Genomic DNA, 16237 nt, shown 5'->3' on the forward strand with positions numbered 1-16237 from the left:
TTTTTGATTCAAAAGTAATCATCCGCTACAAATGTTTATAATTGTTCTCAGATCTGAGGAGGTTGAATAACATGATTCATATGCATGTGAGACGATTAACATGATTTTGAATGTTGAATATGGACAATTTTATGTCAGCAAATGGATTTTGAATATGTTTAAGATTTAGAGGGATCTGAAAATAAATAAGAAGAAACTATTTGTAAATAAAAGTTAAGCTTATAAGTTAAGTTTATAGGCTGAATTGCATTTAGGTAATGCCACGTAGGTGATTGGAAAAAATATGGGTTCCTTTAATAGATAGGTAGATAAGGTATTTTTCAAATAGACAATGTAAGAATGTCAACACACTATAAACCGCATTGGCGGAGTTATGAATTGACCTTAAAAGGAGGTTGCTTTGTTTGAGAGAAGTTGGTTAGAAAAATTTATATCAATTCAATCTCTAGAATAAAAGTTAAATAAAAACTTTTTTTTTATCGAAAAAAGTTGAACACTTTCTAGCCCAAAATTAGCTCGACTTTGTTTTACGTTTTATTTGTGCTCAAAGACTCTACAAGGGTAGGGTATCACACAATAACACATCTAGAGTGGATCTCTTGATGATATTTTTGGCTTTTTGGTCTCCAAATATTATTGGGTTTTTTTTTTCAATATTAATGACATAAATCGTCCCTGTGGTTTACCAAAATAGTCACTTTTCGTACTTAAAAATCCAGAACCTCAAGGACAGTCCTTTATAGGAGGATAAGGTTCACGTTTGGTCCTTTGGCTATTTGACCGTCACTTCTCTCTGTTAAACCCCCCACGTGCTTCACACGTGAGGGGTATTCTGGTCATTTTCACTCTAAAGGACGAAAGGTGACTATTTTGGTAAACCACAAGGACGATTTATGTCATTAACTCTTTACAAAAACCTAATATTTTTTCATCTTTTTGTTTCACTTACTTAAAGCCTAGATATTTTAAAATTAAATACATATATACACATACATAAACACAATAATACATATATCTCTATTTGAAGATCAATCTATCCAATTGCATTCATTTATTCAAATGAAATGGCTACCATTAATCAAAGGCAGAGAACACAACAAAAAAAGAATGAATGAAGATGGGGATACCATTACTTTCCTGCAAACCACCGCTGGGCCTTTTAGGCCATCAAACCGTCGAATCTTTCAAGCCATCTGTTATATATATCTAAATGGTGACGACGGAGATGGGGAGGTCGACGTTATGATGATCGGATTTTATAGATATAAATATCGATCGGAGGTGGGTTGCAGTGGTTGGATTAAATATATATGGACCTGGATATAAATTGTGACAACAAATTTTATAGATTTAAATACAGGTCGGCGGTGTGGTACCCGACGGATATGCGTGCACAACAACATGTGGGTCTCCGTTTGCGGCTGCCAGATGTGGTGTGGAGGGTCGAATGGGGGGTAACGTTAGTGGTGGTGATGAATGGGTCTGACAGAGTTGATGATGAGTAGGGCTGGCGGCGGCGGTGAATTGTGAGATGCCGACGGTTTTTGGTGGTGTGGTGATTAACAGTGGCGGTAGTGTGGGTCTTATATGGCAAGTGGTTTTTCGATGTGGTGATGGAGGTATGGGGTAGATGTTGTTGATGTTGATGTCCAGCGTGTGGTTTTCCGGTGAGGTAGCCAGAAACTCCAAAAAGAGTTTCAGAAAAAGGTACAAACTGTAACTTAGAGAGAGAGAGAGAGAGAGAGAGAGAGAGGGTGACAAAATGAGATATATGAAAAATTTAAAGATATGTGTATAGATATATACTTAGAAAAAGATAGATGTAGATGTATTTGGAGAACGCGGAGCTTTTCTTTCTCGGTCGTCTGTCTTAATAAGTTAAGCGGATTCCGATTCATGTGGTCGTTAATAACATAAATCGTCCATGTGGTTTACCAAAATAGTCACCTTTCATCCTTTAGAATGAAAATGACTAGAATACCCCTCACGTGGGAAGCACGTGGGGGGTTTAACGGAGAGAAAGAGACGGTCAAATAGTCAAAGGACTAAATGTGAACCTTATCCTCCTATAAAGGACTGTCCTTGAGGTTTTGGATTTTAAAGGACGAAAGGTGACTATTTTGGTAAACCACATGGACGATTTATGTTATTAACTCATTGATGATTGATTATCTTTTAACAATTACTTGATGATGCTCCATGTCAAGTACCCAAATCCTCAAAATTTGTTTCATTAAAATATTGGTTTGTAAAAAAAAATTCCTTTAAATTATAAAGCGCGTGAACAAATCTTTCACAATGTAACTACTTGAAGGGTATTTAATACGTTTGTTACACGAAATATATAACAATTACTCATTTGATATGACAACTAATTATTCTTTTTTTACAAGCTTTGAGTCTTAATATCTCGACAATATATGTAATAGGTTAAGATATAGACAACCGTATTTTGTCATGATGGATTGATGGTATAAAAAGGGTGATTTTAATTTCTATATGTATGATATATTAGGACCTTCAATTTTGCACGGTATAACGGTATAAGGATAGATACATTTGCTTTTGTTTCCAAATGCAAAAATATTAACCATTTATCCAATGGTTTGTTCAACAACTATATCAAGTTTATCACCGGATAAGATATAAATGGGTTAGTTTGACAAGCAAACAAAATAGGTCACATGTTAAATTTGGTTTGAGAGATCATTATTAGAAGTTGTTATCTATGCTAATCTATACTCCTTTATAAAAATTATCACAGCCCCTATTTTTAGAAATAGTTACACAATATTACATACAGAATTACTAAATTATCCTTAATAAACACTCACTATAAAAAAAGTTTTTATAAAATACCAAATTTGCCCTTAATGAATTAATTTACACTTTAAACCTTTATTTTAATAATTAACACTTTAAGTCCTTATCTTCTAAAAATTTACATTATCATAATTACATCAACTTACACCACTTGACACCACCACCAAAGGCACTAGACCACATTTTCCACCATCGTCACCGCATTGCGCAGATATCATGTTTTGTTTTCCCAAATACGTATGCCTGAATTAAACTAATCATGGCGATTATCACCCCTCCCTTTTACAGGGGGTTGTATTTTTGAGAAATAAAAGCTTTGCAATAAATCACCAAATTACAAACGAAGCACCGCAAGAACAACCATAAACATTATGTCGGAAATGACAGTTATGAGTAACCACTTTTTCAACAAACCACCCTTATCATCATCATCATGTAAAGTTATGCCTATGATAATGATACTTAATAATACTAATAATAATAATTACAAACCCTTAAATTTTGATTGCAATCCTCGATATGTTTCTCGTATGTTCAATCGCCCTGTTATCGTTCACCGGCTTCTACGATCTCGGCTTCTTTGCACGATGAAAGATTCTGGTAATTGTTCTTTCAGGCATTTTATCAAACACCTTGTGTGCGTATCGTTTTTTTTTTGCTTGTAGTTGGGATTTAGGTTGTTATTTGGACATAAACATTATGTATGTGTGTGATTGAACTTGAATTCTGTTTGGTTAGTTGTTCGGGGTATAAAGATATTAAGAATACCCATAAATTGGGGCGGATTCATGAAAAATGTTTTTCTTATTTTTTGGGCAACTTTTAAGCCAAGTTTAAATGCAGGTAGTAGTATAACTTGGTCCTTTTAAAGTCAAAGTTAAACTTCAGATATCCTCATACCATTAGGGAACGTTTGTGGAATGAAATAACACTTATTTAACTGACTTTTAGTTGGTCTTGGAATAACGAATACTGAAATACTCTCGATTGGTAACAGAGCCCCCGCGTTTCGATCATCAATCGCAGACGCCTCTTCTGCGTGTGAGTAAAGAGAGAAACAGTCAATATAGTTGGCATTTTGATGCATAAGCCATTGGGGTAATCATAGTAGTGACTGCCTATAACAGAACCATATCGGATATATGAGATAGGGGGAAATTGTTTAAAAACAAGAACATCAATCTTGACATTGCTTGAACTAAAGATACATACATTGAATCGGAAGATAAACTACATTATGAAAATTCATAGTTAAGGGTTAAAGAGTGGTTTCCGGAGTAAAGTCCTTGTGACTTGTGATGGTATATTTTCAAGTAATGATCTTACTGAGTGAGGAATTTCCTTACGTTGTATCATTCTTTCATATTGATGTCGCTTATCGTCTTTTATAGTTTCTACAGCACACAATAAGTTAAGCAGTTTATGCTCTAATTTTAGATATGATATCACAGCTGGAGCTTGGAAAACCGGGAGAAAGAAAGAAGCAAGACAAGCAAGTAAATGGGGTATTCTGGATTCTACTAATTAATATCGGAATATTCATAGCAGACCATGTATTTCAGGTTGAATTTCATTTAATTCATTGTGATGCTTTTTTCTGATACAGGACATGTAGAATTTAGACATGAATGCTACATCATATGTAACTATAAGTGAAAAAAAAATATCGTGTGGAAAATTTATATAAATTTCTACAGAGAAAAACATAAAAATGCTGGTCACGTAGCATAATTCATTGTTCTGATGATTACTGTCAATGGTTTATTGGCATAGTATCATGATGATTTAGTTTTTTAATGCAGGTTCGTGACATTAAAGCTTTGTATTTATACCACAATTTTCCTGTTTGGTACCAGTTTGTGACATCAACTTTCTGTCATGCGAATTGGTGAGACCTCTACTTTTTTGGTGATTTGGCTTTATTTGTTGTTTTAATCAACATGGTATCTAGAAGAACGCTGTAAAGTCACTTACATAAGACCTTTTAAATCATTTTGTTTGGGGATTTAGAGTATTATAGTGATAATGTTGTTTTGTAATCGCCGTATTAAGTATATATATTCTTCTCAGAAGATGGACAAGAAACTATCTGCGGGTCAACCCAATCTAAACCTACCTGTTTTCCGAATTGAACAATGGTACTATGATCTATCAACCTTTCTTATTGCATGTTTTGATATGGTCTACAGGAATCATCTGTCTAGCAACCTTTTCTTCTTATATATATTTGGTAAGACAACTTTCTCCACTAAATACACAAAGAGATTAAAGTTTCCTGTGGTAGAGTTTTATGGCATGATGTTTGATCTGTTGGCCAATAGGAAAGCTTGTCGAAGAAGAGGAAGGAAATTTTGGGTTGTGGCTATCGTATATCCTAACGGGTGCTGGGGCAAATCTTGTTTCATGGCTTGTACTCCCAAGAAATGCCGTCTCTCTTGGAGCCTCTGGTGCTGTATTTGGTCTCTTTGCAATTAGTGTTCTTGTTAAGGTACATTTTAATATTTTATCCTTCTACAAGTTTCACTCGAAATCCTTTGTGGGTGATTTAATTCTTTTGCTTCTACTTGCAGCTCTCTTTTGACTGGAGGAAGATTCTTGAAGTACTTATATTGGGTCAGTTTGTTATCGAAAGGGTATGTATCTTTGTAAATCTGCATGCTCTATTTATCCTATGAAATTTACAACATATATTTGATCAGGCTCATCGGTTTAAACAACCAATTTGGTTAATTTTTGAAATGCCAAAGAATAATGACACTAACAGAGAATCTTAGGGCCTGTTTCTTTTTTTGTCATTAAGTGCTGAGTGTATTAAGTGGCCGAATGCATTAAGAATGTCTATGTGTATTAAGTAAAATATAAGTATTTGACGGTTATTTTTGGGTATTAAGTCAAAATAGAAACATAAAATTTGACTGAATGATTAAGTTCTTAACTATTAAGTTTATTAAGTAAAAAGGAAACAAGACCTTAAAGTCCCATTTACAAGTCATCAAGTTTTGTATAACCTGTTTGTTTCTTGAACCCACTAAGGGTGGCAATAACGTTTCTCTATATTATTTAGCTTCTGTGATACATCTTGTTCTCTTTTTCTTTTCTTTTCTTTTTTTTTATTTAAGAGAAAAAGTTCTTTAAATGATGTGGACATTGGGACACATACTTGAAGCGGAGTGTTTTTATTAAGTATCCAAAAATGCCCGAAAATTTACTGTATTTAATTTTACTTTGTTGTATGTGTCAGATGACTTCTTTCTCAACTAAGTTGCGGCGTTGCTATGTCTCAGTTTTACGAGTCATAAGGGTCATAACATACAATGGCAATAATCAAAGCTTTGACACATTAGATAGCTAACTTTAAAACACTCAAACCCTATTTGAATGAACTTTGTTATTAAATGTCATTGTCAAATAAAACATCAAAGCATGTTATTTCATTAATCCGGATCCCAATATAATTGGACTTTATATTGCAAGTTCAAGTACAAATGTATAACGTATTAGTCCGACCTACAAGAAATGCAATTTTGACTCGACACACAATTTATAAAATGTAAAAAAAGGTAGATTGATAGGAACCGCTTGATCCCTTGTACCGAATTGGTACCCACATAACCTCTAGCAGGGATAGTGTCAAGGTAAGTCAATCACTTAAATTCAATTCTGTCTTTGACAAGATTCAAACCCAGGTTGCTCTTAGAAAGTGGCAGCCGGTGACCAACTCTTCTAAATAGAGTTGTCCTGAATAATTATTAATTAAAATATCCCTTAAAATCCAGGTGATGGAAGCAGCCCAAGCTTCAACAAGTTTTGCAAGCAGTAACAGTGCTCTACAGAATGTTAATCACATAGCTCATCTCTCTGGCGCTCTTGTTGGTGCAACTTTGGTATGGATCCTTAGCAGAGTTCCATCCTCTCCTGCAGACCAAGACAAATGATATAGCTATATAATTAAATTAACATTCTTACGATACATACTAAACTATTCTGTAATTTTGCAACTTACAGTTACTTTATCCTTGTCTAATTTGCCTTTATGTATTTGCAAGGCACTTGAACCTAAACGCCCTGGTAATAAGTAATAGACGTATGTGTAGGAACTTGTTATGTAAAGTTGTGGCATAGCTTCTAGTCTTTTAGATTGCATATATTTACATTTATTAAAAGTTTGGTACCTACAACATACCAGTCTAGATTCATCGTTCACATGTTAAACTTGTTTTTTTTCTTTCATAGACATATCAGTCATAACATATTTGCGCCAGTACAAAGCAATCTTTAGGTTGGCAGGAACTATCTGATTCAACAGTCAAGCCATCAACTGGTGTTCTTATTGTGGTTTCTGTGGTGGGAGTTGTGGTGATCTTTCATTATTGCTGCTCACTTGAGTTTGTTCTTGCATTTTTGCATATATGTTGGTGTCGCAAGTATAACTTCGTTTGTCAAGGGTGAAATTTATAACGTTTTCATATTTTCAAGATAGATGGATCTTTATTCTTAATATTATTAGCAATCTAGCATCCTACATTTTATTCTCTATTTTGATATTCTTTAGTCATCTTAATCTCTACGGAGTATTATACTTTTGAAATGCCAAATGTATTGACTCCACGTTAGTGCTCTAATGTTTTGAGCAGTGCAAGTCCATCAAAAAAAAAATTTCTACACAAAGAAGATATGAAGTCTGAATCTTCATGTGAATTTAACTTTCATATCATTCAGTTTACATGATGAGTTTCAAGATAAAGAACAATTTGTATACCAATGAATTCTATTTACATGACCCATACTAATAAAAAATTTTTACATGTTCTAAATACAATGAACAGTGGCATTGTAGCCTTTAATGCGCATAAGGTTTTCTTTCAGGACGCAAAAACCTACCAAATTTGTAAGTTGAGACTGAGATCGTGAAACTTCTGTCCTTCGTCTAGTAACAGACCTTGAATATTCCAACCTTGTAATCGAATCATCTCAAATCTATTCATAGCATTGGTGATCACCATTTTCTCATTAGTTTAAGAATACTACCACCGGAGATTGCGGGATGCTCATTGTATATAAAAACCTGCTTTAGACCAATATTTGTCTTTCTTTCACATAACTTGCTAATTGCTATTAAAAGTTATAGATTTCAATTAGGGCTCTCAATGGGTTCGGATTGACGGGTTCGGGTTGGCAGGTCAAAAATCTCTTATCCTAACTTAACCCATTAAAAATTTCAAGTCAGAAATTTTAACCCTGACCCATGACCTGTCAACCTGAAGCCAACCAACCAACCCGAAAAAAATCAGATTGGCGGGTCGAGTTTCGGGTTGACGGGTCATATGGGTTGGCGGGTCAAATGAGTTGGTGAGTCGACCTATTAAAAATAATTTTATAAATTTAAATTTTTTTCAGGTTCGCTGGTCGACCTGTTAACCCAATGGGTCAACCCGAAACCCAACCCGAAAAAAATCAGGATTTTTTTTTTAGTTGAGATTGACAACCCTAAATTTCACAGCAGCCCATAAATTTTCAGATAATGTAACCATTAGATTGAAATCAATAGTCAAGATTTAAAAGTGATTTGACCATTGATTTCAATTAAAGGATCAAAATTTCATGTTAGGCAACTCGAAGAAATCGTCTTCTCATTTGGTACATTCTATTCACTTTTTAAGCCTTGTTGATCAGATTACATGATACGAGTATATAAGGTGGACATCTTTAAAATGTGACATCGCTCACATGACTTTTAATAGTATACATAAATCTTTTTAAAATTTAAAACCTAAAATAAAACCTAACGAATGGTCATAAATCTCTTAACTACGAATAAGACCATAAACATAAACACTTTTATAAAACAACCTAAACATAATAAAAACCTATTTACTTATTACAAACCTAAATATAAAACAAAAATGATAGAGAGACCTAAATAAAAAGCCTAAAAGTAAACCTAACCACTTAATAAAATTAGTTATCATGATTTTTTGGTGGTGAAATTCGATCCTTGATTTTTCTGACATGAAAAGGGCATGCCCCGATCCGATCGTATTTCCTAGTCATTTCATGTGAAACTAGTCAAACCCCCAACCTACATTGAATCTCAACCAACAGAGATTATATTTCCTGTTTCCATCTCGTACGAACAAACCATGAACATTCAAAAACAACCCTCCCAAAAACATAATAAAATATATAAAAAAAACAAAAAACAAAATAGAGTTATGGCCAGAAGGAAGGCTGCAGGTTTCCATTTCTTCTTTCTTCTCATTATCATCAAATCATTAATATAAAAAATAAAATAAAAAACTCAACTTCTAGGATTTATAGCATTGTAATCCATTAACAATAGAAATTAGAAACAACGTCCTCATCTATTCTACATTTGTTTTTGTTTCGAAAAACAAAATAATAAGATAAAGAGGGAGAAGAAGTTGATGAAATGTTGAAAATATGGAAATGGTATAAGAAATGTTTGGGTGTACATCCGGTGAAAACACAAGTAATCAGCTCAGGTTTCATTTGGGGTCTTGGAGATCTTGCTGCTCAGGCTGTTACCCGTGCCACCGCTTACCGCAAGAAATACATTTTTCTTTCCGTAAGTCGTTTCTTCCTTCTTGCCTTTCACGCATCTTCACGTATTTATAACCAGATATTCACGGGTACTCGGTTTGATTGAAACTTGTAGCAACCATTTGAAACTCTCCATTATTATTCATATATATTGATCAATGGGTATGCAATGATGCTTGCAATTATTTCTGGATTCTCAAAATATGATAGTTTACAGAAGTTGAATGTAACATGTTCTAACTCGACAGGACGATGATAGAGATTTACGTATAAATTGGAGACGAGTGGTTACCACAAGCCTTTTCGGGATGGTATTTGTTGGGCCTATTGGCCATTTCTGGTAAGTGGTTCTCTCTATTTTATATAACTTGGCGTGTATATATTGTTTGTCACATTCTAACTGGCAAGTTGGTCGGGCTCAAGTTGATAGTCCAGGTTGACTCGAACCAGACAAAATATGTATCAACCCTAATCCAACATCTATACTAGTCATTCTCTTCAACCCTAACCCACGAAACCTAACCTCCTACATAAGTTGTAAGGCGTACATATAAACATATGATAAAATCAAAATTGCAATCTAACATAGGATGTTATCTGCTTTTCTAATTCTCGTAGGTATGAAGGTCTAGATCGGTTTTTAATGATTAAACTTCAGTATCCTCCAAAATCCATGCGATTTGTAGCTACAAAAGTAGCACTTGACGGGATCATTTTTGGCCCGGTGGATCTATTTGTTTTCTTCGCTTACATGGGTTTTGCATCTGGTAAAAACGTTAGTCAAGTTAAGGAGGAAGTGAAACGAGATTTCCTTCCAGCATTAATAGTAGAAGGGGGGATATGGCCAATCGTTCAAGTGGTCAACTTTCGGTTCATACCAGTGAGATACCAACTTCTTTATGTAAATCTTTTTTGCTTGTTGGATAGCTGTTTTCTTTCATGGCTTGAGCAGCAACAGGATGCTGCTTGGAAACAATGGTTTAAAACGTTTTCTTTTGAAAGATATAAACGTCGGGATGGATGATCTTTTCTTTCCTGAGTAGACTCGCTCACCAAAACTTCATGACTGAGTAGTGTCAAGGATTTACACTTGGGTTTTTTGAAGTTGGGATAGGGATGTAGTGACTGCTGATGAATGTGTAGAAGTTCTAACTCTGAAACCCTTTCTTTTTGTAAATGATTGTTCGTGTAGGGAGAAAACGAGGGAGTTTTTAGAACTACAATTCTTCACATTCAATTTTATCGACTTTGTTATTAAGTTTCTTTCTGGTTAGCATGCATGGGTATCCGCAATGGCAACTTGGCAAGTGTGGGCACACTATCTGGTTCCATTTGGACCATTGACTACCGCTTCGCATGTCGTTGTGAACAAAGGTAGTAAAATGACTTTGGTGAGTGGTGACCCACGAAAGGTAGACTCCATAGTCCATACCACGTTCTAAAAAAAATATAAAAAAAGAGTTGGTTGGCAGGTCAAGGGGATGGATCAAAACGGGTTCAGGCCAAACATGGTAATTTTGGTATGAGCCGGGTTGACTTGAAACTTTTGTTTATAAAGAGTTACTATTACTATGTTCACTATAATTACATTTTTCTTTAAATAAAACAGACAATCTAACTATGTTGAAAATGATACAGAATGCATTAAAACTACACTTTTGACGCATTTCTTTTTAATAAACAAAATTAATCAATTTTACGTGTTGGACCAGTTAAAGATATAACTTAACAATCAACCCATTTTGTATATGTTAAGAGGTTGTGACCAAGGAGGTTCACCCACGACGGCTCCGGGGGATCTGCAACGCGGGTGGTATCCCTGGTATTAGTCGGCTCATAAAGTGGGTCAAATACCTAGGTTAACCCAAAAAAAGAGGTTGCATTGCCACCTATCACTGTGAACAGCCCATTTACAACCGAAAGATATAAATAACATAACCATAGTTGAGCAGTCTAACCTGAATGCGTCCCAAACTAAGCCGTCATTCAAATTCAAACTTGGGGTTTCTGACATGCAAGAACCAATGTTCCTTCCATAACCATCCAATAATGAGCGCCAAGTGTCCAAATGGGGATTCAGTTCCGTCACACAATGTCTTTTACTCTGTCGGTTTAAGTATTTCTATCACAGTAAAGCAATGTCAAATTCAGTAACCAACTTTTCTATTTCTATTAAGTAGGAAACCACGAAACAGAACAAACTAATTTGTCTTTTACTCTGCTAACAGATTTAACCATCTAAAAAACTAACCCAAATTTTAAATTTCACTCGCACAAACAAATCAAACTTTTTCCTTATAGTTCTTGGTTCAACTCTTTGATCACCAAATCGACCTTATCATACAACCCAGCTCTACGGTAACCAGCAACCAGTAACTCATAAGTGGATCTTGAAAGCTTATGTGAAGACTTCATAAACTCCAAGAATACATCTAGTCTATCATATGCACCCCTACGAAAATAAGAACAGAGCACCTGTTCAACATCTTTATGGGACCTAAAAAGCACCCCTTGTTTCAACATCCTGCCAATAGAGTATTCCATATCATCTAATCTATCTAATTTAGAATAAATCTGAATCAAACCATTGTGAACGTGAGATATAATGTCTAAATCTTGAGTATAGCATGCCTTTGTGAATGCAACTAGCAACCACTCCAATTCTTCCATTAATTCTAATTCACGATAAAACCCAACAAGCTTCTCAGTTATCTTCTCATTGATCTCCCATTTATGATCCAATATACCCATCAAAAACTCTCTGATCTTAACCAAATCTTTTTGCTCACACAACCTAACAAGCATATTATATAACACCGATGTGTTAGGCTTGATTCCTGCTGCTAACATTTCTCCGTAAAATCTATCAGCATCTTCAAATCGTTTTAACTTTACAGAACCTAATATAAGAGCGTCATACGTGTCTCTATTGGCTAAAAAGCCAGAAGCCATCTTGGCTGAGTACCAAGCTAGCATTACCTTATGATTTCCCAGTTTAGCAAATGCAGAAATGAACAGATTGTAAGTGCAAGCAGTAGGTTTGTAGTCATCGGAGTTCTGCATTATTTCAAAAATGCTAAGTGCAGTGATCACATTGCCTGAAGATAAGTGAGCAGATATTAGGGAGTGGAGAATGGCAGCATTTGGCTTTACACCTTGATTTTCCATTGAAGTGAAAACAGACATTGCTGTTTGCGGGTTTCGGATCTTTCCACAGAGATGTATCAAATCTGAGTAAGCGTTGTGGTTTCTCTCGTCTTCTTTTAGCAACTTCTCTAATCTCCATTCAAGAACCTGTCAGAGTGAGTAATAGTATTCGGTTTAGTATGTATTCATTCGTGTTCGTGACCAATTCTGTTCTATAGTCATAAGATATTTTCCCAGTTTTATACTTTATAGGATATTAAAAGCTAGTCACTCTCTTTTCAAGAGACAGATGCAAATACACAATAGGAAATCAAATTAAACCTCAGAAAATTTTTGGTTTTATTTTTGGGTCAAATTTTAGACATAAGAGAGGTTTTAGTTGGCTTACTATTTGGGTTCATCGGCTTACTGAAATTTCAAAAGACCAATAAGCTAATTATTTACCAGCTTATAAGTTTATCAACTTGCACCTACGGGCTTGAATAAGCTACAATCTCATGTTGATAACCTACGAAAAATAATGAGCTTGTTGGATTCTTAAAGATCTAATAAAGCCGATGCCACCAACAAAACACTATTCTAGTTCACATACATTGATAATAAATTTAAAAAAAAAAAAAAAAAACTTGTTAAAATTAAAACGTGAACAAAATAGTCCATCCTATACATACAATCGGATGATATTTTGGTGCAAATAAACCGAATTCGTAACTCCACAACCCTAAAAACATAAAGTGAAACTAAATAGTAAATAATAATATTAGTAATAAATAGTAATAAACTGAAAATTAGGAAAAGAAATGCTTAACAAGTTGAGCTTTGTGAGGGGAAGAAGAATGAAGAGAAATCAGGAGTGAATCCCACGGAGGAGTGTCTGATTTGTTGTTGAGTGTATCTGAATCATTAAGTGTTGTTTTAATTCTAGAAATAGGGTCACTAATCAGTCTCTGTAACAAATTATTACTAGTAGGGTTTGATATAGTTGTAATTGTATGGGAATGCTGATGAAATAACATCGTACTCTTGTGCAGCAGTTTGGCTGATGATAAACCTCTTAATTGAAGTAACACCATGTTTTGTTCATTGATAGTTTGATATTGTTTAAACTAATAGGAGGAAAGGAGAAAGAGCTAAAAATATGAGTGGAAAACTTCTGAAAAAAAAAAAAAAAAATGTCACAAATGGTCCCTGTGGTTTGTCATATTTTCATTTTACCTCTTGTGTTTTTTTTCATTGCAAATGGTCCCTAGATTTTTTATTTTCGTTGTCAACGGTCCCTGGCAATAACTTCTGTTAGTTTTGGCCGTTTAAACCTTGCACATGCGAACCACGCAAGGGTATAATCGTCTTTTTAGTAACTACAAGGACTATATATGATAAAAACATTTTTTAATTAACAATAAATACATATCTGTATCTGAATCTGTATCTTATATCTCATCTTCTTATATAACTGTATATCACACACATTCCTTTAATCCTAAATATAGTTTTCTAGATCTTCTTTAAGAATCCATTTGATTTTTCACCAACAACTCTATGTATCCATTCTATATATATATTATACATATGGAAAAAATATCCATCCATCCGTATAAATATATATGAAAAAAGAAAAGATCCATCTCTTCCTCAAGTATAATCTAAATATCATTATACATATAATCTTTCATCTAACAAAGATCTGATCGATAGTAACTTTTTTGGATGGCAAACGGGTTTGAAATTTGGCGGTAGGTTTGGGTGTTTGATAGGTTTAGGTTTCTGTCTGATGTATGCTTGGCGGTGTAGAGGTGGGGGCGCGGTGATGCGAGGGAGAAAGGTTCAAGTGTTTTTGTTGATTCATGAGTGTGAATTTCTTGAATGAAATAAAGTGGTGAAATTTAATTCATTATGAATAAGGAGTGTGAAATTTGAGTTTTTGCCATATGATATTTGTGGTTGTTGAAGTTCTCAGGCAACAATACAAATCCATAAAGGAAAGAATTTGAAAAATGGGAATGTAGAGATTGGGGGACTAGAAATTTGGTCAAAGGGAGAGTCAACCAAAACAAAAGGCAATTCATTGAAACGAATGGGGGCATGGGTGTTGGTTATGTGTTCGTGAAGTTCATAAAGTCTTTGGCGTTTAATTGGAATTTTACTTATTGTTTCATCCTCATGAGCAATTATTTTTTGGATACATTTAATTAATTTAATTGTTGTTACGATAATTTTAGATGAATAGATATTAGATGATTTTTGTTATGATCTTTTGTAAATGGATGGTTGTTTTAGATATAGACATTAGATACAGATGTATGTATTTTATTTGGAAGTGATGATGGGGAATATTGAACTAGGTGTTAGGCAGATCTGTTATAGAGGCTTTGAATAGCAAATTTTGAGGAAGATAATAAAGGTTTGAGATTGTGTTGAATGATCATGATATTTTTGGAAGGAAAAAAAATGATTGTGTTAACTTTTTTTTTATTTAGCCATATTTAGGATTTTGTTGGCCAGATTTTGATGGTGGTGGTGTTTCCCGGAAGAAGGAAGAAGAAAGGAGGGAGAAGAAGGGTGTTTGTGTATGTAAATGGACGATTATACCCTCGTTAACGGCCAAAAACTAACGTCTGTAAGTACTAGGGACCGCTAGCAACGAAAATGGAAAACCAAAGGACCGTTTGCAACAAAAAATAGTACAGGGGTCAAAATGCGAATATGACAAACCGCATAGACCATTTATGACATTTTCTTAAACTTCCTCCTCTTATCTTTTTCATTCCTTCCCTTTTCACATCTAAAAAAAGGAAATGATTAATCATCCTAACTAATTAGCTTAAAAATCTTCCTAATCATGAGATGATGTTATGTGAAAAAATCAGGGGACAAGATTAGGAAAGAAAATTAATGGATAAACACATATTATCTTCTTATAGTTTTAGGAGGATTGTTAGGCTAATCTTTAGAAGGATTTATCATTTTTCTTAAAAAAATCTTAAGAATACATTTTATACTTTTCCCCTCTTCTCTCCCTTCCTTTCCACCTTTAAGTAAACTAAACAATACATGCATTCTTAAGATTTTTCTAAGTGTGGAAAAGGAAGGAATGGAATGGATTAGAAGGAAAAGTTTAGTTGTTTTTTGTCTCAAAAGTTTTCCCTCATTTACAACACACGCCTTCAACCCTTTAAATAACTACAAACCCCCTTAAACATCAATTACTTTTACATTAATAATCATGCTCCAACCACCGCCACCACCACCGCCACCGCCACAGCCATCACAACCTATCGTCGTTACCGTTACTACATTGTGTGGGTACCCTCTAGTTACTTCACATATAAACTAGCTAGAAGATCAAAAGATTAAGATTATTGTCTTTCCTGTTTATTACAGTAAAAACTATTTTCTAATTTTCATTTACGATTCCCACGTATATATATATTATAATATGTGCAAATAATTAACAAACCAAAGTAATCAACAACGTACGAAGCTAGTAGGCGGATTAGTCTTAGAAAATTTTCATGAGCACTACTGCTTGAATTGAAAGGATCCGTAACATATACAACACCCTATGAACATGTTAATAGTTAATGGACTTCTCAACTTTGCACAGTCTTCGATTTAACTTAACGAGAGATAGTACCCGCGTGTTGCAACGGTGAGATGGTGGGGTCTTTAGGTCAGAGGAGGTGATGAGTTATAGAGTGTGATAGCC

General features: G+C 34.4%; 3 protein-coding genes across 3 annotated transcripts; 2 read left to right on the top strand and 1 right to left on the bottom strand.

The window, feature by feature from the left end:
• The first annotated feature begins 3117 nt into the window (after positions 1-3117).
• LOC122581599 (rhomboid-like protein 11, chloroplastic) lies at positions 3118-7013 on the top strand. Its single transcript, XM_043753845.1, has 7 exons — positions 3118-3423; positions 4261-4385; positions 4626-4711; positions 5013-5053; positions 5145-5311; positions 5394-5456; positions 6600-7013. The coding sequence occupies exons 1-7, from the start codon at positions 3195-3197 to the stop codon at positions 6756-6758; spliced, it is 870 nt and encodes a 289-aa protein (XP_043609780.1). The 5' UTR covers positions 3118-3194; the 3' UTR covers positions 6759-7013.
• Positions 7014-9253: 2240 nt separating this feature from the next.
• LOC122597148 (protein sym-1-like) lies at positions 9254-10408 on the top strand. Its single transcript, XM_043769783.1, has 3 exons — positions 9254-9409; positions 9633-9724; positions 10003-10408. Exons 1-3 carry the CDS (start codon positions 9254-9256, stop codon positions 10406-10408), a joined length of 654 nt encoding a protein of 217 aa, XP_043625718.1.
• A 1122-nt stretch (positions 10409-11530) lies between these two features.
• LOC122597138 (pentatricopeptide repeat-containing protein At2g48000-like) lies at positions 11531-13619 on the bottom strand. The gene is made up of 2 exons (XM_043769774.1): positions 13341-13619; positions 11531-12678 (listed from the first exon to the last, which is right to left on the bottom strand). The coding sequence occupies exons 1-2, from the start codon at positions 13602-13604 to the stop codon at positions 11680-11682; spliced, it is 1263 nt and encodes a 420-aa protein (XP_043625709.1). The 5' UTR covers positions 13605-13619; the 3' UTR covers positions 11531-11679.
• Between the last annotated feature and the right edge of the window lie 2618 nt (positions 13620-16237).

The sequence above is a fragment of the Erigeron canadensis genome, chromosome 1 (genome assembly GCF_010389155.1).
Source record: "Erigeron canadensis isolate Cc75 chromosome 1, C_canadensis_v1, whole genome shotgun sequence".
NCBI lineage: Eukaryota > Viridiplantae > Streptophyta > Magnoliopsida > Asterales > Asteraceae > Erigeron > Erigeron canadensis.

Coding starts and splice junctions, on each gene's coding strand:
- LOC122597148 (XM_043769783.1), top strand. CDS start 9,254: ATGTTGAAAATATGGAAATGGTATAAGAAATGTTTGGGTGTACATCCG. Junction 9,410..9,632: donor AGAAATACATTTTTCTTTCC/GTAAGTCGTTTC, acceptor CTAACTCGACAG/GACGATGATAGAGATTTACG. Junction 9,725..10,002: donor GGGCCTATTGGCCATTTCTG/GTAAGTGGTTCT, acceptor TAATTCTCGTAG/GTATGAAGGTCTAGATCGGT.
- LOC122581599 (XM_043753845.1), top strand. CDS start 3,195: ATGTCGGAAATGACAGTTATGAGTAACCACTTTTTCAACAAACCACCC. Junction 5,054..5,144: donor TTTCTTCTTATATATATTTG/GTAAGACAACTT, acceptor GTTGGCCAATAG/GAAAGCTTGTCGAAGAAGAG. Junction 5,312..5,393: donor CAATTAGTGTTCTTGTTAAG/GTACATTTTAAT, acceptor TTCTACTTGCAG/CTCTCTTTTGACTGGAGGAA.
- LOC122597138 (XM_043769774.1), bottom strand. CDS start 13,604: ATGGTGTTACTTCAATTAAGAGGTTTATCATCAGCCAAACTGCTGCAC. Junction 12,679..13,340: donor CCCCTCACAAAGCTCAACTT/GTTAAGCATTTC, acceptor TCACTCTGACAG/GTTCTTGAATGGAGATTAGA.